The sequence below is a fragment of the Nyctereutes procyonoides genome, unplaced genomic scaffold (genome assembly GCF_905146905.1).
Source record: "Nyctereutes procyonoides isolate TBG_1078 unplaced genomic scaffold, NYPRO_anot_genome, whole genome shotgun sequence".
In the NCBI taxonomy this organism is placed as follows: Eukaryota; Metazoa; Chordata; class Mammalia; order Carnivora; family Canidae; genus Nyctereutes; species Nyctereutes procyonoides.
Window position 1 is genome coordinate 6,527,282 of NW_026575140.1, and position 25,734 is coordinate 6,553,015.

The 25,734-nt window shown below is 38.5% G+C and overlaps 1 protein-coding gene across 1 annotated transcript; it reads right to left on the reverse strand.

Moving 5' to 3' along the window:
• Positions 1-451: 451 nt before the first annotated feature.
• NAE1 (NEDD8 activating enzyme E1 subunit 1) lies at positions 452-25,212 on the reverse strand. Its single transcript, XM_055306567.1, has 20 exons — positions 25,123-25,212; positions 21,017-21,120; positions 20,869-20,929; positions 19,160-19,190; positions 18,350-18,421; positions 17,537-17,616; positions 16,408-16,517; positions 13,825-13,934; positions 12,568-12,630; positions 11,898-11,961; positions 11,231-11,322; positions 8,481-8,540; positions 8,259-8,392; positions 6,383-6,458; positions 6,054-6,093; positions 4,079-4,165; positions 2,837-2,929; positions 1,496-1,610; positions 1,360-1,409; positions 452-694 (listed from the first exon to the last, which is right to left on the reverse strand). The coding sequence occupies exons 1-20, from the start codon at positions 25,173-25,175 to the stop codon at positions 585-587; spliced, it is 1,605 nt and encodes a 534-aa protein (XP_055162542.1). The 5' UTR covers positions 25,176-25,212; the 3' UTR covers positions 452-584.
• Positions 25,213-25,734: the final 522 nt, after the last annotated feature.

Genomic DNA, 25,734 nt, shown 5'->3' on the forward strand with positions numbered 1-25,734 from the left:
GAGGCCATTGCACCGAGCCTGGCACTCATTCCTCTCTCCCCAGCCTCCTGTCCTTGTTTAATGATAAAACTATACGTTTGAAATATTGGTCTTTTCATATAGTGACGTTCCTCAAATGTCCCTTGCTAAAATCGATGCATGGCTTAAGTTCATTATTTAAGACTGTAAGAAAAAAAAAACTATTTTAAGCTGTTTTTAATGAAACACAAGTTTTTTGTTTTTTCTTTAAGATTTTAAGTACTCTAAACCAAAGGTGGGCTTGAACCTACAGCCCAAAGATCAAGAGTTGCAGGCTCCAGGGACTGAGCCAGCCAGGTGCCCCACAGGAGATTTTTATAAGTAACTTTGAATCAGCAAGCCAGAAATAATAAACTCAATTAAAAATAGATAGCTTTTATTCTCAGAAAAACACTGTTTCCTTTCCCCTTCCCCCACAAAGAACAAGACTACATTATTACAAATGAGAAAAATGTTTATTAAGGAAACAATTTAACAGTTCTCCCTTACTAGAAGTTTACAGACTAGAGCACAAACTGAAGGCAAGTACAGTTTAAATCATTAACACACTACATGGGGTGCTTATTCTATAACTGGAAAGTTGCTGAAGTTTGTGACATGCCACTATAAATGTAAGTATTATTAAAAATTACAAATTGTTTGGTGATTATTTTGATAACCTCCTGAGCAGCAGCTCCTGTAAGGAAAAAAGAGAAAAGCAAATCTGAAAAAGGTAGATTTCAAGTTATATAAAAATATTCAATTCTGTAAAGAAAACCTTTCCTTTCCCAAAGCAAAAGTGTTTTAACAATAAACCAAAACAGGCATAGCTTACTGAGTCACATCAAAAACAAGGACTGCAATTTTGTATAACTATGTTCTTATAGGAAATAAAAATTTTGTCCTATACATTCACACTTTGGGATATTATGCCACAGTTTAAAAGAATGAAGTATTATGGTGGTTTCAAATTGTTGACTAGATATTTTAAGTCAAAACGGTCTCTAGGAAAAGTAACTTGAAAAAACCAAGGCCAGAAAGGCTGAGTGGAACCAGAATACGGTGTTTTTAATGTCAAATAAAGGACTCTGGACTTGTTTTCTGAAGATCATTGTAGTGTACATGTGTATTAACAGGACAGAGGGTAGGTTGAGAGACATGATCAGAGCTACCCTTTAGAAAGATCATGGACTCTTCACTTTAAGATGGACAGCAGTGAGAGTGGAAAGCAGAGAGACCAGTGAAATAATCTAAACAAGACAATATCCTGCTTCACTGAGTCCCCTTGTTAAAAGAGCTCAGAAAACAAAACTTCTTTACTGTGTAACCACAGATGCTAGTCTTCTCATCCATGGAACTCACCCCCTAAGAATGCAGCAATGGTGTGTGGCTCAGCAGCTCCATATCGGCAACTACAGAAAAGAACGGAGACGTGAACTAAGATTAGCCTTATGACAGGACAAGTATTATCTCTCATCTGCCCTAAAAAAATACTCACAATTCATGGACATAATCATCTTTCACCATTACAGATAATCCATATTCCTGAAGGAAGCCAGTGAGACAACACTTCAGCTTTCCTATGTCTTCTTCAACTTGGTAGTTAGATACTCCTAAAAATACATATGTAAATTAATTTTCATTAAAATGAATAATGAAATCCAAAACCAATGGCTGTCTACCTTTTTCAGTCCAATTTTAGGTGTTCTAGTCAAAATAGTAAGGTGTGAAACTGAAGTAAGAACAAAAATGAGAGAAAAAAAAATGAGGGTAAGTATGAGACCAGCATTTACAACTATCCCAAACTGTAACAATCAAAGAAACCACCTGAAACCTATTAAAAATTCAAGTTTGGTAAGTCTGCTTTATTGTTTACTAGATACTATTTACCTAGGATCAAGAGTATCTGACACATAGTTGGTGCTCAATAATAATCTGAGAGAAGAATTGAATGAATAAGAAAGTAATGTCTGCTTTATACCCTGTATAAAAATTATGGTGCTTGGTGTCCCTGGGTGGCTCAGTTTTAAGCGTCCAACTCTTGATTTTGGCTCAGGTCATGATCTCAGGGTCTTGAGATCAAGCCCCATGTCAGTCTCTTCGTGGGCGTGGAACCTGCTTAAGATTCTCTTTCCCTCTCCTTGTACCCCTCCAGCCCTAAAAAAATTGTGTTTATTATCCATTTCCAAGAGATTAAATGGCACTTCATGAAGACAGAAAGCTATAATAGGTAACATTTATTGAACAATAACAAATGCTCGACAGTGTTGTAAGTACCCTATATATTAAATGATGTAATCCTCAGAACAACCCTATGAAGTAGGTACTATTATTATCCCCATTTACAGGTAAGAAAATTGTGGTACAGACAGATCAAGTTATTTGCTATTTGCCTGAGTTACTTTGCTCCTAAGTAGCAATATTGGGATATGGGCCCAGGCAGTTCTTAATGATTATACTATAATGTCTCCAAAGGTAAGCTATTGTTATTACTACTGGAAGGAAAAATACAATTGCTGTAATATTCAAGTATTACTAAAACAAATCATATTTTTAATCCCCCTAGTTTAGAAACCATCACTAACCTTCCTAATAATAATAATACCAACCCTTTATTGAATACTAACAAGGTGCCATGTAGTGTTAATTTTCATATATCACCCACATAACTCTTTCAATCCAAAGGTAGACACTCTTATTACCATTCCATAAATGAGAGAACTGAGACTTGGAAATAGTGACTCACCCAAGGTCAAGAGATAGTAAGTGACAGATTTAATTCAATTTAAGTATTTATTCAAGACTTCATTGTATATGATAATGAGATTGTTATTCTTACCTGGATATCTACCATGTTGTTTATGAAATCTATCAACAGCCCGTAACATTAAATATAATACTATTTCATTATCTGGATTGTCCATGCTGGAAACTGAAAGGAAAAAAAAATTCTATATAATTTGAATTGATTAGGGCAGCCCCGGTGGTGCAGCGGTTTAGCGCCGCCTGCAGCCTAGGGCGTGATCTGGAGACCCTGGATCGAGTCCCACGTCAGGCTCTCTGCATGGAGCCTGCTTCTCCCTCTGCCTGTGTCTCTGCCTCTCTCTCTATCTGCATCTCTATAAATAAATAAATAAATAAATAAATAAATAAATAAATAAATAAATAAATAAATAAATAAATAAATAAATAAATAAATAAATAAATAAATAAATAAATAAATAAATAAATAAATAAATAAATAAATAAATAAATAAATAAATAAATAAATAAATAAATAAATAAATAAATAAATAAATAAATAAATAAATAAATAAATAAATAAATAAATAAATAAATAAATAAATAAATAAATAAATAAATAAATAAATAAATAAATAAATAAATAAATAAATAAATAAATAAATAAATAAATAAATAAATAAATAAATAAATAAATAAATAAATAAATAAATAAATAAATAAATAAATAAATAAATAAATAAATAAATAAATAAATAAATAAATAAATAAATAAATAAATAAATAAATAAATAAATATTGGCAAATCTCCAGAAAAAAAAATAATAATAATTTGAATTGATTACATAAAAATAGTGCAGAACTGAATTTACTATATACTCAGTTTCAGGATACAAGGCAAATCTATCACAAAATTTAAATATTTTGTGACAATAAAATAGAAAATGATAAATAATACTAAAATAAAAGAAGAGGGAAATACATTAAAATGAAACCAAGTGTTCTTAAAGACTATTAGCTATAGTCACATAATCTCTCTTTTTTTTTCCATCATCTCTTTTAATGTAGTAATATGCTGACTTTAGCTCTTCCTCATAATCACACAACTTAACTTAGTAACCTAAATATGATTTCATGTGTATATTAAATTTTCATTTTGCAGTTATGACTACCTGGAAATATGACTACTTCTTGGTTTATAGGATAAAATTTACACTACAATATTTACATTTCCTGCAAACTATCATCATATACTCACTATTATACACAAAATATTTATTTATATCTCTAAAATTAATTAAAGTTAATAACCTTAGCATCAAAAAGTTATTATACTTACTTATTTCATCCTTGTTAATTGTATTCAAGCCATATTCTTCAGCTAAGGATCGACATCTTACCACTCGAAGAAATGCAGAATTGGTGCCTGAACACAGGAAGGACATTATGGAAGTAAACAGTTGAGATGTGAATATTCCAAATCACAAGTCACTCTAAGAACAGGAAATTTTGTATATACTCTTTAAAGACATGGAAATGAGAAGAAATGTCTCTTTGGCTCTAATAGTTAGCAGAGAAGGCACTAGAACACTGAAATCATCTGAAATTCATATCTTTGGCACTACAACCAGCTCAGCACTGGGTAAGTAGGTGCTGGCACCTCTCTGAGCTTGCTTTCATTTGTAAAACGGGGATAATATTACCTTTGAAAGTAGTTCTATGTATCCAATCTGTAAGTGTATAAAGTACATACCTAGCACAATGCCTGACAGAACTGAGTGAATAGTCATTTTTATCACTCTTATGGTTAAGTAGTCCTAAAGGAGAGCAATATATATATATATATATATATATATATATATATATATATATATATATATATAATGCTCTTTGTGTACATAAAACTTCCTTTAAAAAAACTTTGTATTGAAATGCCCAGGTGGCTCAGCAGTTGACTGTCTGCCTTCAGCTCAGGGTGTGATCCCAGGGTCCGGGATCCAGTCCTGCACTGGGCTTCTTGCAGAGAGCCTGCTTCTCCCTCCGCCTATGTCTCTGCCTCTCTTTCTGTGTGTCTTTCATGAATAAATAAATAAAATCTTTAAAAAAAAATCTTAAAAAAATAACTTTGTATTCTGTAAATTTTAAAACATACCCCCAAAGTAGAGAGACCAGAATAAACCCTCAAGTACCTAATATCCAGCTTTAATCTGGTATCATATAATCTAGTACAACAAACACAAATGCAGAACAAGGTATGAGATTGGTAGTGAAACAAAACATGAAACTAAGCCTCAACAAGCACTAAGGAAGAGTCATGAAAGGGAGAAACTGGATAAATGTATTTTAAGGCTGGGGAACATATAAAATCTAGACTTTTGCAGAAGTTAATGGCAGTAGCTACAAGGAAAAATTCTCAGACGGCATGTAGAACAAATTTTATTACTCTTAAACTAATTCTTAAATAATATGCTTTGGGCCGCCTGAGTAGTTTTCAAGAAGATCTTAGGAGCTGACCCATTTTGAAACTGGATGGCAAAATTCTTAATTCCATCACAGTCATTTAACACAAATCAAAGTGAGTATTTAAACCAATACTTTTTTTTTTTTAAGATTTTATTTATTTATTCATGAAAGACACACAGAGAGAGGCAGAGACACAGGCAGAAGGAGAAGCAGGCCCCATGCAGGGAGCCCGAAGCAGGACTCGATCCCAGGTCTCCAGGATCAGGCCCTGGGCTGAAGGCAGTGCTAAACCACTGAGCAACCGGGACTGGCCTAAACCAATACTTTCAACATACATGTGACTCAAGACTTCACTTCCCAAGTCAGATAAAACTTTCCCAAATTATTTAAGCTGAAAATAATTCTGTATTAATGACAGTTTTCAATTGACCTTCATGTCTTTTCAGCACTGCCACAGATATGCTCTAGCTCTACCCAGTCTTTTTTTTTTTTTAAGATTTTATTTATATATTCATGAGAGACACAGAAAGAGAGAGAGAGAGGCAGAAACATATGCAGAGAGAGAAGCAGGCTCCATGCAGGGAGCACAATGTGGGACTCAATTCCAGGACTAACAGATCACGCCCTGAGCCAAAGTCAGATGCTCAACCGCTGAGCCACCCAGGCATCCCTCTGACCCAGTCTTAAAACACCCTCTTGATTTACTATATTATGAGGAAAAAAACCCACAATTCTTATTCAGTATTTATCTATACCATTGAGACCATGGAAACTTTGAAATTTCAGCCATTTAAAATTCCTGGAAACATTTTTATCAAGCAAAATAAGGAAATTAATTCAAGGGGACTTACAGAGTAATTTTAATTCTTTCTCTGAAATGGACTCTGGTGCCTGTAAAGAGAGAAATACTAGTTTTGCTCCAGTATAAAAGAGGAGATGAACACAGGATGCAACACAAAGCCAATAGCTGGGAGATAGGGAGGCTTTCCCCACATGCTAGAAGAGCAGTGTAAAAACACCTTGTTTCCTTAGTGAAGGCCTTTCTCATTAGGCAGGTAAGTGAGAGATCCCACCTAAGAAGCCTAGAAGCAGTGCCAAATCCTCTATCTCTAAACCTTTTTGGCTCCTGGGGGTTACACAGTCAGGACAAAGGCACAGTGCACTTAGTTCCACAGCTTACCTGGCCAATAGACTGCAACAATTTGGCAACATGATTACCCACAGCAGCAGCATCTTTCTTTGCTTTTTCACGGTAACTGGAAAAGAACAACAAAAAGCTGCTTTTAACAAAATTTAAAATTAGCAAAATATAAATATTACCATGAAGCAAGGAAATTTCTTTCCTTTTCATGAAAAAAATACTGGTCTGGCAACACAAAACGTGAAAATGCCATGGGAAAAAAAAAAAAAAGAAAATGCCATGGAAATGCCACCAGCAGCAGCTACTACGGGCTGGGAGCCCTCCTGTTGTTGATGGTGGACTCTTGGAATCTACTAATACCTGGACTCCCTCTATAATTAATAGCATCTTAAAACTACCCTCCTAGAGGGATCCATGAAGCATGATCCATGCTTCTGAGGGGACCTGACAAAATATGTTACTGAAGAACATGATTTATAACCTTGAAGTTAAATCCAAGGAAAGTTAAATACTTCAAAACTGTCTATCTACAAATTCATGCAAACCTTTGAATCTATTTATATTTTCACTCTGAAGATAATCAGTGCAAAGTGGACTATCTCCAATGTGAGGTCAGACTTGTTTATCTTCAACTGACTGCCCAAGTTTGAAGTTACTGAACTTTTGGGCTAGGACCACAAAGATGTGTTAGGTAGACAGTGGCTGAGGTGAAGAATGCAGTATGTCTAAAGAACAGAAATCTGTGTGACATCACTTGGTCCTTGAGGAACCCAAGCCAGTAGCCCTGGATTCATCAGCAACATGCCTAAATTACAGCAACATGCCTAAATTACAGCAACATGCCTAAATCCACTGACACTCATGCTTATGACAGTCTATCTGGGTTCAGGGTAGTGACATCTAGATAGATGTTGTCTATCTCGTCACAAACTCTTTAAATTATGAAACATTATGATAAAAAATCCATCAAACTAAAAACTTCAAAGTTTTAAGTTACAGATAAAAGTTCCTACAGGGCCATGATTAAGAGTATAGAGCTGGGGAGTACAATCTGTTGAGTGTCTGACTCTTGGATTCAGCTCAGGTCATGATCTTGGGGTCATGGGATTGAGCCTTGTGTCAGGGCCCACCCAGGGCCTCAACCTCTGCACTCAGTGGGGAGTCTGCTTGAGGTTCTCCCTCTCCCTCTCCCTCTGCCCCATTCCCCCCTCCCTAAAAACAAAAAAAAATCTTTTTATTTTTATTATTTAGAAGATTTAATTTATTTATTTGAGAGAAAGCACACAGGGAGAGTTAAGGGAGAAGCAGACTCCCTGCTAAACAGAGAGCCCGAGGTGGGGCTCAATCCCAGGACCCTGAGATCATGACCTAAGCTGAAGGCAGATGCCCACCTAAATGAGCCACCCAGGCACGCCAATAAGTAAATCTTAAAAAAAAAAAAAAAAAGGAGTATAGAGCTGGGTTTCATGGATTCAAATCCTGGTTCTGCCATTTCCCAGCTATTTGACTGAATAAATTACCTTTTCGATGTTTCAGTTTCTTCATCTATAAAACTGGGATAATAATCGTTATCTCTCTCATAGAGTTGTTGTAAACAGTAAATCGGTTAATACATAGAGTGGTTCATAGCAAAGAGTTAAGTGCTCAAGTATTAGGTTTTTATCATGAAATATGAAAATCTGCCCCCTAGTCAGTACATGGGAACTCAGTACTTTCTGCTCAATTTTGCTGTAAACGTAAAACTACTCCAAAAGTAAAATCTATTTTAAAAAATCTGCCCACTAAGTTTTTTAGCTTATTTTTAAAGAAACTGTGACCGTCTTGCATTTGAATTCCATTAGAGTGGTAAAATATGTTCATCTGTACTATAAACAGGTCAATTTTTCAGTAACATAGTTTGAAAACAGTGACTTACACATTTTGCAGCTTTATATATTTGCTTGAATCTGCAATCATATCAGGAATTGTGCCTCGAACAGGTAAATTTCCTTGACCCTCTTTGGCCACAAATTCCTTTAAGGCACGAGCTAAAATCCAAAATGATGGAGTCTAAAAGATTAAGGAAAAAAATTAGTATTAAGTGGCATCTGAATTTGACCCAAAGGTTAAGAGGGTACTATTTACTTTTGGTTGTTACCTGTTTGGTGATATTTATGCAGTGATCATCATTAAATATATCTTCAATACTGCTTGGGATCTAACAAAGGAACACAAAACATTTACTTATTCTAAGAAGTATCCATCTATATTTTCAGTATTTCCCCAAACAAGTTCTTTGAATTGCTACATTCTAATCAAATACAAACTTCTGATGTGCTTAGACTTTAAAAAAAAAAAATTATTTATTTGAGAGAAAGAGAAAGGCAGCACACAAGTGGGATGAGGGGGAGAGGCAGAGGGAGAAGGTGAAGCAGACTCCCCCCTGAGAACAGAGCCCCACTCGAGATCCCAGGATCCTCTGACCCTAAGATCATGACCTGAGCCAAAAGCAGACACTTAATTGACTGAGCCACCCAGATGCCCCTGTGCTTACTTTTATTGAGAATCAGTACTAGACAGAGATTTGAAGAGATAAGAGAGAATGGAAGGAAGTCCTTTCCTGCCCACTGTTGACACCATTAAAGACTGACTGTTCTCTTCCATCATACATGGAGTAAAAAAAGAGTCAAAGTAAATCTTTCCATATAGTTACATTTGAAGATATAACAAAGATTTCAGACATTACTAGTAAGCTAGATTTGTAGTCCTTCGTGTGTCTCCATCTTGTCAAAAATTTGCAACCCTTACACCCTAAGTTAGTAACTATTGGAGACAAGAACTCTGAAAACTAAATAGTTAAATAAGTACTTCTAATGCTGGCATTAATAACAACTATAGAAGTTGTACACTTTGATTCTACAGCTGTGAGGAAAAAAGAAATTTCTTACTGGTAACCCTAACTGGTCTCTCTGCTTCTGCTTCCAGTCCCCTATGGTCTATTCTCTTCGCAAGAGCCAGAATGACTTTTTAGAAATATAAATCAGGTCACTCCGCTCCTTGCTCAAAACATCTCAACGGCCCCCTCCTGATCCTAGAACTCCTCATCCTCATGCTCTACCCCTCTGCTCTGCTCAGCTCAAATTTTGTTGATAGCACCTGGTATATTTATCTGTTTTCTAAGCTTACTAATCAGAATCTAATTAGGAGAACTTTTTTTTCTTTTAAATCGGGGTAAATTTTACATTCAGTGAAATCAATCTTAAAGGTATAGTTTGATGCATTTTGATTACTATGCATGTCCTTCTAATCATCACCTCAATTAAGATACTATAGAAAATTTTCATCACCCCAGAAAACTAACAAAGAATACACTTTTAATTATTCAGCAACCCTACCTCATTGTCTCCAAAAAGTTTGTAATGACAGCTGATGTGCTTTCTTAATGTGAAAGGCAGCATTTTTTACCATTTTAAATTATAAAAATATTCTTTTTTAAAACTTTACTTTTTTTTAAGATTTTATCTATTTACTCATGAGAGACACACAGAGAGAGAGGCAGAGACACAGACAGAGGGAAAAGCAGGCTCCATGCAGGGAGCTTGACATGGGACTTGATCCCGGGTCTCCAAGATCACACCCTGGGCTGAAGGCGGCACTAACAGGCTGAGCTACCTGGGCTGCCCATAAAAAGATTCTTATCTTAAAATACCAGTTGTGGGAACACCTGGGTGGCTCAGCGGTTGAGCATCTGCTTTCAGCCCAGGACGTGATCCTGGAGACCCAGGATCAAGTCCCATGTCAGGCTCCTTGCATGGAGCCTGCTTCTCCCTCTGCCTGTGTCTCTGCCTCTCTCTCTGTGTGTCTCTCATTAATAAATAGTCTTAAAAAAAAAAAAAACAGTTGTGTTATAGAAATTTCCCAAAAACTTTACTGGCAAGACTGTAACAACAAAACAAAGGGCATCTAAACTGAGTCATCCTCCAAATAATATTTTACAACTTCATTAAGAACATCCTACATTAAAAAAAAAGAACATTATAGCCAAACAACTACTGTCACGAGAAAATGCAGGGTAAGACTTAACTTTCAGGCAGTACTATTTTGGGCCAGCAAAATATCACCCTCATTATATAATTCCTACACCCAAACTGTGACTATTCACAAATCATGTACTTCAAATAATTTATATAAATATTTATAAATTTATAATATATTATATATACATAAACTATATATAATTTATATAAATAGGGCAGCCCGGGTGGCTCAGCGGTTTAGCGCTGCCTTCAGCCCAGGGCCTGATCCTGGAGACCTGGGATCGAGTCCCATGTCAGGCTCCCTGCATGGAGCCTGCTTGTCCCTCTGCCTGTGTCTCTGCCTCTCTCTCTCTCTGTGTCTCTCACGAATGAATAAATAAAATGTTAAAAAAAATTTATATAAATAAAAAAATATCACTATTATACGCTGAAGCACTGACATCCATTTTAACAAGGATGATGCAGAGTCTTTTTAAAATAAGATTCAATCCATATTATAAATATTAATTTCTAACAACTTTACAATTTAGGAAATATTAACTTAAATCTAAAATCAAGGTACCTGTATGGCTCAGTCAGTTAAGGACTAAACTTGTGATTTCAGATCAGATCATGATCTCAGGGTCATAAGATGGAGCCTGGCATCAGGCTCCACAATCAGCAAGGAGTCAGCTTGGGATTCTCTCCCTCTTCTTCTCCCCGTGCTGCGCCCCCAGCTCATGCACACATGCACACACACAAGTATACACATGTGCTCGCTCTCTTTCTCTACAGTAAATAATTTTTTTAAAAAGCCTAAGATCAACTATTTCACATGAGAACTTCAGAAAACACCTTTCTTGTATGAATTCTTCAGCAACACTTTTAATACCTGAGTTGTATTTAGGGCTGTGTTCACATTTTTAATAGCTTCCTCAAAATTCTCTTCATCTTCCGGAGCCCCATTTTCATTCTTTAGAATTCCTAATAAAATAGAAATTGGTTAGCAAAAAATAGCCCTGTTCTTACCCCTTTGCTCTCCCTAACATTATGAAAATAACCTTGTCAGGACTTTTTTTTTTTTAATCAATAGTAAAGTTTATTGACTGATACAAAGTCCCAAAGAAGGAGGGGACCTGAAAAGGCTGCCCTAACCTCATCAGATCTTAAAGGGAGGATAGGATATTGAAACTTAAGAAACAGGCTTATCATTAGTCATTTCTTAAAATGAATATTAGTAGCTCACCTCTATTAAGTTTTTATTCTGTAACAGACACTGTTAAACGTACTTCACATTTTATTGTATGAATGAATCCTCACAACAACCCATGAGGTAGGTATCAGCAGCCCCCAGTTCCTCATTTACTGATGAGGAAACTATCATTAGTCATTTAAAAAACTATATGATGAGTGGCTCCTAAGCCTCCCCTGAGGAAAAATAAAATACAAGCTCATGATGGCATTGTCTGACAAAGCTGCTGACAAAAATCCAATAAACAGATTCAAGCAATTTGCTTCTCAAACTTTAAACAACATTCAGTTACATCTCATCATATTACCTTGTCTAATCAAATCTCTGAAGTCTTCTTTTTCCTTATATGTTTTAGGTATTCGTCCATTTGTCTAAATTGGTTGAAAAATTTTAAATTCTAGTTACAAAAAATCAAAACATGGAAACTGAGAGTGCAAAACTTCCCCCATTCTCCCATCCACATAAGATTTTATCAGCAAATACATACCTCAGTAAAATCAGAGGCTGACTTGAAAGAAAACAAAAACTGTGCACCATTTCTCTACATTCACTCCCCACTTCAGTTTCAGAATGATGTTTATTGATATTTCATTTTATTAATAAAAATATCAGTATCAAAAGAGGAACTGTGAGATTTATTTATTTTTTTTTTAATTTTTATTTATTTATGATAGTCACACACAGAGAGAGAGAGAGGCAGAGACACAGGCAGAGGGAGAAGCAGGCTCCATGCACCGGGAGCCCGACGTGGGACTCGATCCCGGGTCTCCAGGATCGCGCCCTGGGCCAAAGGCAGGCGCCAAACCGCTGCGCCACCCAGGGATCCCCGAACTGTGAGATTTAAACAGAAAAGTAACCACCTCCCATTTAAGCACTTAAGGAAAAGAATCTCCCCTCACTCTTCTCCAATGAGATCCTTTATGATAAGTTGAAAATACAGTCACACAAGAAATTTGTGTTTTTAAAAAAGGACATACCTCACTATACCACTGTGCTAAATATTTGGCTATGATCACAATCCATGGAGTATGGCTATGATCCTAAAAATGAAAGAAAAATCAAGGAAAATGAATTAGTTAACATTAACTATTTTACGTTTATTCTTTATCACATCATCTCATTTTCTTTCTTTCTTTTTTTAAGATTTTATTTATTCATGAGAGACACACACGGGAGAGAGAGAGAGAGGCAGAGACACAGGCAGAGGGAGAAGCAGGCTCCATGCAGGGAGCCTGATGTGGGACTTGATCCTGGGTCTCCAGGATCACGTCCTGGGCTGAAGGCAGGCGCCAAACCACTGAGCCACCCAGGGATCCCCACATCATCTCATTTTCAACAAATACAACAGTGTTTATGATCATCTCCCAGGACATGTAATATAATGAATGGAGAAAAATGAACTGGGTTAAGAAAATTGCTTTATTAACTTTTTTAGAAGCAGTATCCAATTTATCCTAATATGGCAGGTTTGTACTATGATTGTCCCCATTTTACCAGCAAGAAAACAGTCTCAGAGACTGCTACCCAAAAAAGAAAGCTCAAATCTCTTGATTTCAGATACCAACCGTAGACTGAGAAAACTGTTTTCTGATGAAACAAATACCTGCATTTTAATTAGTACATGAGCAGGAAAAAAAACAAATACTCCTTAAGTTACATAGTCTATTATAAATATCATTACTTCTATAATGAAATACAGAGTTGCCTTGGTAATTCTTCAAACACTAAAAATAACTTTCAAGAGGAATCAATTTCAACAAACACCCACTCCAAATTTACACTTTTTAAAGTGTACATCTAATTGGGCCATGAAGAGGGCCATGAAGAGGCTGCTGGGATATGTTAAATGAACAATTTCTTGACCAAAGCTTTTCCAATTTTGGTGGAAAACAAATTTACTTCAAAAAAATTAAGTATGGGCAGCCCCGCTGGCATAGCGGTTTAGCGCCGTCTGCAGCCCAGGGCATGATCCTGGAGACCCTGGATCGAGTCCCACATTGGGCTCTCTGCATGGAGCCTGCTTCTCCCTCTGCCTGTGTCTCTGCCTCTCTCTCTCTCTCTCTCTATGAATAAATAAAATCTTTAAAAAACAAAAAAAGTACAATGTGTTATATAATCTGCATGACAAGAATATGAATATTTATAATATTTTCTCACTGTGGTGTAATTAAAAAACCATACGTAAAAAAAAAAATCTTTTAATCTATAAATGGAAAGTCATACATACTACCAACCTTTTTTTCCATACGATCCAAATCATAAGACTGAAAATGTTCTCTCAGTTCAGGAAATGGCTTATCCAGTCGTAGATCCTCTAATGCATTATCTGGATGAGATTCTATTACTATGAAACAATCCCAAAAGGTAAATTTCTTTAATAATACTTCTGGAATACACTACATTATAGGGACTTAAGAAATCTATAATTTCTAAATGCGCATAGGACCTATAGGTTTTTTTCTCTTTCTTTTTCCCACCAAGGAACGGACTTTACTTATTTTTTCAAAGTAAGCTCCAATGTGGGGGCTTGAACTCACAACCCCAAGATCAAGAGTCCCATGCTCCACCTAATAAGCCCAGCAGGCACCCCTTTTCTGTTCATTATTGAGATAAATTTACATACACATATATATTCACATTTTACTAACTGCACAAATTATAGGTGGACTATAGGTTTAATAAAAGTAAACTCAAAATTCCTTTGGAGCTGAATTTTCTTGCTATTATAATTTAAAAAGATCAAAACTGATAAAGTATGTATTCGGATAGCACTTAACCTCCTGTGGTCTTCAATAGACAACATCATGACCTACCTAGACCTCTTTCCTAGAAACCTGATGATTATCCTTGACTTTTTTTTTTTAAGATCTCATTTTTAAGTACTCTTTACATGCAATGTGGGGCTCAAACTTACAAACCCAAGATCAAGAGTTGCATGCTCTTCTGACTGACCCAGCCAGGCGCCCCTATCCTTGACTTCCTTCTTCCTTGACCAACATCTGTCATGCCACATGTCCTAATATCACACTTCTCCATATGGGGGTAGTATAGGAATGTGTAATTTCAGTGTGTGTTTAAAGCTAAAGTTAGTTCTGTCATTTGCCAGCTGTGTGACTTTAGGCAAATAATCTCTCTGGTGCCTCAGCATCCTCATCTGCAAAAAAGTGGATACAGTACTTTATGAGGATTTTAGAAATATTATATGAAATAATCCACATTAAGGCAGCCACACAGCTGGCAACATTAATTCTCATTATTAACTACCTTCACTTCCCTATCCTTATAATATCTGCCTTAGGTCAGGGGCTCAGTTTCTGTCTCCCCACCTAGCTACACCACTGTAAATTTCCTAACACCAACTCCTGCCTCTAATATTTGCCTCTTCAAATCCATTCATTCTCTATCCCACTTCAGGGTGACACATTTGAAATAAAATTTTCACCATGTCACTCTCCAACTTAGAACTTTTTGTTTTGTTTTGTTTTGTTTTGTTTTCCAACTTAGAACTCTTAAAGAGCCTACTACCACCTGCCAGGAGCCTACCCCCTACCACAAGCCAACCCCTAACTGCTTGAGCAGATACTACTCCCCAGTGATACTACCAACACCAATGGCTATCATTACACTAGCAGAGTACCTGGCTTAGAGCAATGTAGGAATACTGAATGAAAACTGGAAAAAAAAAAAAAAAAAAGAAAACTGGATGATGATATATAATTAAAAATTTGTGGGCAGCCCAGATGGCTCAGCGGTTTAGTGCTGCTTTCGGCCCGCAGCGTGATCCTGGTGACCCGGGATCAAGTCCTGCGTCAGGCTCCCTCCGTGGAGCCTGCTTCTCCCTCTGCCTATGTCTCTGCTTCTCTCTCTCTCTCTCTCTCTCTCTCATGAATAAATGAATAAAATTTTAAAAAATTGTAAGTAAGGGGTGGCCGGGGAGCACAGTCAGTTATGTGTCTGACTCAGTTTCAGCTAAGGTTATGATTTCAGGGTCATGAGATTGAGCCTCACGTCAGAAATCTGCTTGAGATTCTCTCTCTCCCTCTCCCTCTCCCTGTCCCACTCATGCTCTCTCTCAAATAAATAAAATCTTTAAAAAAATTTGTAAGTAAAGGGCTAATATCATCCTTGAGCTGATGATGTAAGCTTCCTATGTATGACATCAGTCTCCTATAACACTGTTTCCTTGGAGTAGTAGTTAAGTAAATGCCTTGCTTATTGTGTAGAACTATACCTGAACTGAGGGAGCTTAATGCCTCTATGAGAATGGAATGAAAGATTGGCAGAGAAAAGGTGGTATGTCATCTATGTGACACTGTGACCCCACATGCCTTGGCCCTCACCTGTAGCAGTCCTACATACCCTATGTGGGTTAGGAGGCAAAAAAAAAAGATACGGACTTGCTTTGCTACTAGGCCTCCTAATAAGATGAAGCAGCTATACCTGCTGTATCTCCTGCTTTGTATCCTATAAATGCCAAGTTAAAGGAAATGTTAGATTAATGTCTGTTGATTCTAATTGTCATTCTGAAACTGTAACCAGAGTTGTGCAGCTACAAATTAACTTTGTAATTTATTTTAAAAGATTTTATTTATTTATTCCTGAGAGACAAAAATAGAGACACAGATACATAGACAGAGGGAGAAGCAGACTCCCCAGAACCCTGGGATCACAACCTGAGCTGAAGGCAGATACTCAACCACTAAGCCACCCAGGTGCCCCATACTTTATAATTTAAAATTGACTTTCTAAACTGTCAGGTTTCTAAAACTGTAGCTTAAAGCAACCAATGGCAAGCTCCATATGTGCAACAGTTTTACCTGGATGTTCTTTTATAATGATCCTCATATAACCAACTAGTCCATATGTCCTACAGATCAGAAGAGGTATTTGTGAATTCCAGAGGACATCCGCTAAACGTAGTAATGTACTGTGAAGGAAAGCACGATAAATAAGAACATAAGCAAATGGTTATATGCCAAACATGAAAATACCTTAAAATAAAGCAACTTTCTTACTAAGTAATAAATGCAAAGATATACACCTATTAAATTTATACAAAGCAGGTCATGGACACACTGGAAAAACAAGCAATTTCCACAGTTGCAGCAGTCTCACAGAAAGTGTTTCTTTTGGACTAGAAGGATATGAAAGCAACCTCTTTTGTGTTAGGGAAAATGTTATTGAAAGACACTTCCTAAACATTTCCATAACAAAGAGGAAAATATTTACAAAACCCTTAGGTACACTCCCAAGCACACTCTATAATTCTAACTAGTTTTTTTCATCAAAAAAATACCAATGTTTGGGATCCCTGGGTGGCTCAGCGGTTTAGCGCCTGCCTTTGGCCCAGGGCGCGATCCTGGAGTCCCGGGATCGAGTCCCACATCAGGCTCCCTGCATGGAGCCTGCTTCTCCCTCCTCCTGTGTCTCTGCCTCTCATTCTCTCTCTCTCTCTCTCTCTCTCTCTCTCATAAATAAATAAATAAATCTTTAAAAAAATACCAATGTTTAATTTAATTGCTCTAAATATATATTAAGAAAAATTTCATAGCTTAGTATTTTCTCTTCCCTATCTTTTTGATGTTGGGGACTTATAAGCACTTCCAATTAAACATTTCTGTGGAGTTTAAGAATTCTAAGAACTACAGGGGCACTTGGTGGTTCAGTCGGTTAAGCATCTGACTCTTGATTTTGGCTCAGATCATGATTTCAGGGTCGTGAGATCAAAAGCCCCACATCAGGCTCCATGCTCAGTGAGGAGTCGGCTTGGGATTCTTTTTCTCCCTCTGCCAACCCCGCCCCAAATTGTAATTTAGAAATACGAATTTCTCTCTCTCAAATAAAGAAATGACTCTTAAAAAAAAAAAAGTAGAGATTTTGTAGAGAAAACAAAACTATGCAAATCTAACAAGACTAAAATAAAAACAAATTAACATAAAAATTTACCTTTCAGGAAGCTGAGTTGCAACCACAATGGTAAACCTACAGAAAAATGAAGGATCATTGTCTAGAAGGTTTTCTGGACTCTAAATAGGACACAGGAAAAAAATTCGACAATTTCACAATCATATTAAACATGGCAGAAACAGTTAAGCTATTTTTGAGCAAATGAGGCAACATCCTAGACTTAAATGTTAAAGTAATTCAACTCTCAATTAAACATAAATATAGGGATCCCTGGGTGGCGCAGCGGTTTGGCGCCTGCCTTTGGCCCAGGGCGCGATCCTGGAGACCCGGGATCGAATCCCACGTCAGGCTCCCGGTGCATGGAGCCTGCTTCTCCCTCTGCCTATGTCTCTGCCTCTCTCTCTCTCTGTGTGTGTGACTACCATAAATAAATAAAAAATTAAAAAAAATTTTTTTAAAATAATAAAAAAAATAAAATAAAATAAACATAAATATACAGGAGATCCCTGGGTGGCTCAGCGGTTTAGTGCCTGCCTTCAGCCGTGGGCGAGGTCCTGGAATCCCAGGATGGAGCCTGCTTCTCCCTCTTCCTGTGTCTCTGTCTCTCTCATGAATAAATAAATAAAATCTTTAAAAAAAATAAATATACAAAGATTCTAAATTCTAAATGCTAGGGTGCCTGGCTGGCTCAGTATAACATGGGACTCTTAATCTCAGAGTCATGAATTCAAGCCTCACATTGGGTGTAGAGATTATTAAAATAAATAAACTCAAAATTCTAAATTCTTAGGGGTTTGAATTATTAAAAAATTACACTTCCACATAAAAATAATAATATGTATACATATATACCTCTTCCACAAAATTCCCAGAGACATCGTTATTTAATTCTTGTAAGAATTCCATGGCAGCTTGAGCTCGGTTCTTTTTAAAAACAAAGCATTTGACTTAAATTAGAAAAAATTTGGTTGAAATGTAACTCCTCACATTACAGATTAAGCAAACATATTAAAAAATACCCAAATTTCATGCATAGATATGTTAACTCTGCTTTTTGTAGTATTTAAGCTGAGGCTCAACTGTAGTATTACTTTAAAAACTACTTAAGTGACTATATTATTTGTACCCAACTTTTCTGATTAGGCAAATGACCAGAAAACCTTGGGTAGCAGGCAGACATATTCTGGACCAAGTTTAGACTCCCTGTAACCTCCTATATGAGAGAGGTAAATCAAAGAAATAGTCATTTCCATCCAGAATATTGTACTATGTTGACTATTATGGCTTTGTAAGAATTTTAATATGGAACATACAAAAATAAAAGATATGCTATCTAACTTAAAACCTTGCTATCCAAAAACAAACAAACAAAAAACAAACCATGCTAACCAGAATATTCCATCCTTTAAACATTTACAACTTATGTTGAACTCAAGGTTTAGCTTTAATACAGGATACAGCATAAAAACATAGACAGTACTTTTAAGTTCTTAAACTACCAAGTATATAAAGATTTGCAAGATAAAAAAAAGAGCTAATTTAACTTTTTTCTCAGAAAAGAAATAATCTCTTGAAAAGTCAAGGCTTTTTAAGCAATCAAAACATAGTGGCATCATTAGATGCTCACACGCAACTATATTCTATAATAAACTGATGGTTTACCTTCCCGATGCTGCTTCTTTGAAGGAAAAAACTAGAATAGAATTAAAGAAAAATTAAGGGCTTCTTTGACTACAAAGGAAAGGTTATTTGTTATACCAGGTATATTTCCTTCATATAATAACACTAACTGTATTTTGATTCTAGATTATAATAGCCTTCCTAGAGGATGGTAACAGGATGAAACTTATAATCAAAGCCCAGGCTAATCAATGTTACCAAAGCCAGTACCACAGAATATAAATTTCGTAAGATGCTGTGAGAGAAGAAAAATTCCCTGGTTTTACAAAGTTACGGATATACTATATATTTCCCTCCTGGAAATTCATAATAAATATAACACATGTTATTAAGGCCTTGTATTATAGAAATGTTTAACTTCATTTGGCCCATTCCCAAACTCATTTGACCATGGAATCCATTTGCTCATTTAGCAGCTATTAACATTTCCTAGAGCCAGTGTTCCACAGACTACACTTGGGAAATGCTATATTCAACTGCTTGCTTTTGCAGGTTAACTATAACAGACTTATTCAGGTTTCTTCCTACACATACCCTTGTCATATCTCAAGGCCCAGATCTGAGGCAGGGTGCCATTTTGTAGCACAAAATCAGTGGCTCCATAAGAAAAAGAAACCTTACTCTTATCACATGCTGCTCTAACCAACCAAGTAAGCAAAGATAATAGGACTTTTTTTTTTTTTTTACAGAAAAAAAGGGCACTGCTGTAGATACACTACCACCCAAAGAAAAAGTATCAAAGCTCAATACAAACTAAATTCCAACTTTCCTTGTATGAACTCACTGTTGTCATACACTAACAAATATAATGAGAGAGGGACGCCTGGGTGGCTCAGCAGTTGAGCGTCTGCCTTCGGCTCAGGTCATGATCACGGAGACCCAGGATCACGAGTCTCACATCAGGCTCCCTACATGGAGCCCGTTTCTCCCTCTGCTTATGTCTCTGCCTCTCTCTCTCTCTGTGTCTCTCATGATAAATAAATAAAATCTTAAAAAGATATATATATAAATCTTAAAAAACATATATGTATAAAATCTTAAAAAACATATATAAAAATCTTAAATATATATATATATATATATATATATATATATATATATATATATAATGAGAGATTCCAGCCTCCAAATTCCTGAAAAGAGCCTGTAATTCAAATCTGGGAATGCTTTGAAAGTCTGTATTGTGATCATCTTTAAAAAATAACATACAGCCCATCTTTAAAGCAGCATTTTTACAGAGGCAAAGGAATGTACAGAGAGTTGTGCCTGGACTGAGCTCAGAAGAAACACAAATAAAAGGTAGTTATTATTCTTATAATCCGAAAATATTTTTTTCAAAAATACAATTATTTTAAATTATGTACTAACCCCTAGGAATCAATGCAAGGACTTAGAAATTGTCTAGATTTCACAGATCAAGGAATAATGACTGCCCCTTTGCACTAATAACAACAATGAAGACAATAATGCTGGGTACCTTTTATTAATGGCCTATCTGATGGACACTGTGCTAACACTTTACCTATACTGATTTACTTCACCTTCACCATAATCCTAAACACGGGGATTATTTCCACCTGAGAGTCAAGTCACCTTGATTGAGGAGGTGAAGTTGGGATTTAGGCCTTACTCTCCTGTGACAGTGAACTGCCTTCCCTAACATACATGTGTTTGAAAAGAATAGAACATACTTATTTCCAGCATCTTCTCCGCTGACCTGATTTCCATCAATAATTGTAAATGAACCAATACCTGGAAGACCAAACAGAGTCAGTCAAGAACACATATTTCTAGTTCAAAACTGTAAGGAGTAAATTTACAATCACAGAACTACATTACCTGGTAGTACCAAGTTTTTAAGAATTTCAGTTCCTGTTGCTGTTGCATTTATTAGGCAAACATGAGCAGATTCTAAAGCCTCTTGCCCATGATCACCCCACAACCTACAAAACAAGACACAAATTCGACATTTCTCAAACTTTCATACAAATGCAACTTTCTTGTTTGCATAGTGATCTTTGATCTTCAAAGTGTTCTTGCACAGAATGGCTGATGTGATAACCCTGGTAAACATGTGAGACAGGAAGAACAGCAGGGGTTATAGTGATTACATAGCTGAGTAACCTAAGACTCAGGTTGATGCCTCCCATGATTAGAAGGGGATCAAATCAGTACTAAAAACTTGGTCTTCCAGCTCCTTGTCCATTACTCTTTTCAAGCCAGATAACATACATTCTGTATGTTCTCATTCATTTGGGAATCAATTAACATTAAAGAACTGCCTTAGACTTAAAACCTATTTTGTTCTCTATTTCATTTCTCTTTAAATTACATAGGCCAGGGGATCCTTGGGTGGCTCAGCGGTTTAGCACCTGCCTTTGGCCCAGAGCATGATCCTGGAGTCCCGGGATCGAGCCCTGCGTCAGGCTCCCGGCATGGAGCCTGCTTCTCCCTCTGCCTGTGTCTCTGTCTCTCTCTAAGTCTATCATGAATAAATAAATAAAATCTTAAAAAAAAAATTACATAGGCCCAGTATATTTAAGATCTTGACGTAGAACTTACCCCTGTAATATCTCCAAGAGTGAGGAAAGCTTTACCAAGAAAACTGAATTATCGTTATCTGAAGTCTCACATTGACTTCTAAAGGAGTGCTTTAAAATATAATACCCAACCCTCATTTTAATAGCATGATTAATAAATGCATACATTAACAAACACAAAGATATAATAAGGATTAGAAATATGTTATAACCTGATTTGCACTGGCATATCATTAGCGAGGCAAGGAGCATGATCATACATGCATCATGGTATCTGGCCCAATCTGGTTATCTTCACCCAGAAAGCCTACTGTCTTTTCTTCTAAGTATAGGAAGTACAAAAATCACTAGAAAAATGCCACAGTCTGGAGGACTGAGGCTTTAATGTGCTTCCTCTGTCACCTGATCTAAAGCAGATTCCGTTATTGTGTAGCCAGTATGCCTTCCAGAGCACATCAGAACTACTTCAACTGGTTTTTGTTGTTGTTTTGTTTGTTTGTTTGTTTGTTTTGAGGAACATTCATCTTTCAATTCCACTCTAAGTTCCATGAGGGCCCAGATAACTCCCTACATGCACCACTGGAGCCCCAATGCCTGGCACACTGCCTTGCCCAGAGTAAGTGATCACTGAACAGCTGTCAAATGAATGAAGGAATAGCCTAGAAGAACCAGAGAAACTGGGAACATTAGTTTTTTCTATGAAAGTAGGGCACACAGAACACACCTGACAAATCTGGTGGATGGATGTTTGGGTATTCAGATAGTGAGCCTAAGAGAATATTGGTGCATCTCTAGGTAATGTGTTTCAAGAAAGAGGCCAGATAAGAAATCAATCCTCTTAGCTCCCTTGCAGGCCTAACTATGAATAGCACGGCCTTGTTGACTGCAGCTATGAAAAGTAAAATTTGGTCCTTAACTGGATTAGACTCCGCAAAAACTTTCTTTTGTGGGACACCTGGGTGGCTTAGTGTTTGAGTGTCTGCCTTTGGCTCAGGGTGTGATCCTGGAGTTCAGGGATCAAGTCCCACATTGGGCTCCCCGCGGGGAACCCACTTCTCCCTCTGCCTATGTCTCTGCTTTTGTCTTTGCCTCTCTGTGTCTCTCCTGAATCAATAAATAAAATCTTAAAAACAAAACAACAAAAAAAAAAAAAAACACCTCTCTTTTGTTGCAGTTACTTAGTAACATAAAATATCTTCTCAGATCTGTCTTGTATGGTTATATCTAAATTCAAAACACAACCAATCCCTACGATCCAGCAATTGCACTGTTAGGGATTTACCCCAAAGATTCAGATGCAATGAAACGCCGGGACACCTGCACCCCGATGTTTCTAGCAGCCATGTCCACAATAGCCAAACTGTGGAAGGAGCCTCGGTGCCCATCGAAAGATGAATGGATAAAGAAGATGTGGTCTGTGTATACAATGGAATATTACTCAGCCATTAGAAACAACAAATACCCACCATTTGCTTCAACGTGGATGGAACTGGAGGGTATTATGCTGAGTGAAGTAAGTCAATCAGAGAAGGACAAACAGTGTATGTTCTCATTCATTTGGGGAATATGAATAATAGTGAAAGGGAATATAAGGGAAGGGAGAAGAAATGTGTGGGAAATATCAGAAAGGGAGACAGAACATAAAGACTTCTAACTCTGGGAAATGAACTAGGGGTGGTGGAGGGGGAGGAGGGCGGGGGGTGGGGGTGAATGGGTGTCGGGCACTGAGGGGGACACTTGACAGGATGAGCACTGGGTGTTATTCTGTATGTTGGTAAACTGAACACCAATAAAAATTAATTCATTAAAAAAATAAAAAAAAAAAACACAACCAATGCTAAGAATTTACAAAACAACACAAGTTGATTACAAGAGCTCTGTCACCTTGCTTCCTTTCCCAGAAGCTTGGGAGCAGAGGGATGTGCCTGAGAACAGGCTCTGAAAAGGCAAGAAGGGCCTATGTTTACATCCTCACCCAAATACAGGGGAGACTGGGCCAGTTATCTAACTTCTCCAAGACTGTTTCCCCATCTACAATGCCAAGAGAATGTCTGCTTCAAAGATGCTCTCAATGGTTCCTGGGTGGCTCAGCTGGTTGAGCGTCTGCTTTCGGTTCAGGTCAGGATCCTAGGATTCTGGGATCGAGTCACATCAGGCTCCCTGCTTGACAGAGAACCTGCTTCTCCCTTTCCTGCTCCTCTCTGCTTGTGTTCTCACTCTCTCAAATAAATAAATAAAATCTTAAAAAAGAAAAGAAAAAAAGATGCTCTCAGGCTTAAGTGCCCAAAGGCCCTAATGCAGGAAGAGGCTATAGGTGCATATGGAAGTTCCAGGGGACATATAGGGACATACTGTAACTTCTCTGTGCTTGGGGGGGGGGGGGGCTCCAAAAGGGGTGGGGACCAAGCATTTGTGTTACTTCCATTGCCTTAATGCGTAGAAGATGCTCAATAGGGGAATCCCTGGATGGCTCAGCGGTTTAGTGCCTGCCTTTGACCCAGGGTGTGATCCTGGAGACCTGGGATTGAGTCCCATGTTGGGCTCCCTGCATGGAGCCTGCTTCTCCCTCTGCCTGTGTCTCTGCCTCTCTGTCTCTCTGTGTCTCTCATGAATAAATAAAATATCTTAAAAAAAAAAAAAAAGATGCTCAATAAGTAAGAAATGTGGAGTGTGGGAGTAAAGGAAAGGGAGAGGAATTAGCCAAGGACCTGCCTGATGGCTTGGACTTGCAGTGTCCACTAAAGTAGCCATTAACTCCATCTGGCTACTGAGCACTAAAAAATGAGGCAAGTCGGAACTGAGATGTGCCTAAAAGTGTAAAACGCCAGATTTCCAAGACAGTGTGGGGGGGAAAAAAAAGTAAAATATCCCTAATAAATGTCTATACTAAGTGTGAAAATGGTAATATTGTGGATATACTGGGTTAAATGTACTAAAATGAATTTCACCTGTTTCTTCTTCTTTTCTAACGTGGCTACTAGAAAATGTGGTCACTCCATCCGCGGCTCACACCCGACGGGCATCTACTGCGGCTGGACGGCGCGGGCCCGGCCGAGCCCCGCCCTGGGCGGCCCGGGGGGTGCAGCCGACCCCCGACTCTGCTTCACGAGCGGCGGGCGCGCAGCGAGGCGGGGCCGGCGGGGCCGCGGACCTCGAGCCGCACTCCGCGTGGAGCCCCGGGGGCGCCCGGGCCCCAGGCCGCCGGCCCCGCCGAGCCCCGCCGAGCCCCGCCGAGCCCCGCCGAGCCCCGCCGGCCCGCCCCCCGGACCCCGGACTGCCCGGCCCGGCCCGGCCCGGCCCAGGGAGGCCTGCAGGAGGCCCGACGCGCCGCCCGCTCGCTCAGGCCCGGCCAGGACGCAGGGGAGCCCGCCGGCCGCCCGCCCGGCTCGGGGAGCCCCGGCTCACCTCAGCTGCCGGTCGTACTTCTGCTCCTTGAGCAGCTTCCCCGGTTGCGCCATGGCCGCACCCGCCGCGCGAACAGCCGAGCCCCGCCGCGCGCCGCCGCCACCTCCACGAGCGCGCAGGCGCACTGAGCGCCTGTCGCCGCCGCCGGCAGGGGGCGCCACCGCCTCACTGCGCACGCGTGGCCGGCAGCCTGGCAGCCTGGGAGCCCGCGGCCCGAGCCCGCCGCGGGTCTGGGCCCCGGGCTGGAGCCCTGCGGGTCCCCCAGTCCTAGCTTTGTACCTGCAGTCACCGGGGGCCCCTCGGGCTCCGGGACCCGGCACGTTTGGTTTTTAACCACGTACTGTTTGTGGCACTTGCTCTTACCTCTCAAATCCTCTGTTCCCCTGTGCAGTCAGGATACATGGGTCTCCTATTTCTCTTGTGTAGTTAATAACCTTCACTATTATGATCCTTACTGGCCATTCATTTCTTCCACCCTCTCCTGCAACGAGCCCGCAGGAGGGGCTGTTTGAAATCACAAAGTTAGTTGCTCCCAGCTGCAGATCCAAGGACAAATAGGTACCTGGCCCTGTTCTTGAGAAGGCCACAAGCTCTCCTATAAATAGAGGGAAG

Bases quoted from the DNA above. Each gene is read 5' to 3' on its own strand.
- NAE1 (XM_055306567.1), bottom strand. From the start codon at position 25,175: ATGGCGCAACCGGGGAAGCTGCTCAAGGAGCAGAAGTACGACCGGCAG. The intron at 16,518-17,536 runs GTAAATTTTTAT...TTTCCTTCACAG, and splicing joins GCAACTCAGCTTCCTGAAAG to TACATTACTACGTTTAGCGG. The intron at 12,631-13,824 runs GTTGGTAGTATG...TTTCATTTTTAG, and splicing joins TGGATCGTATGGAAAAAAAG to GATCATAGCCATACTCCATG.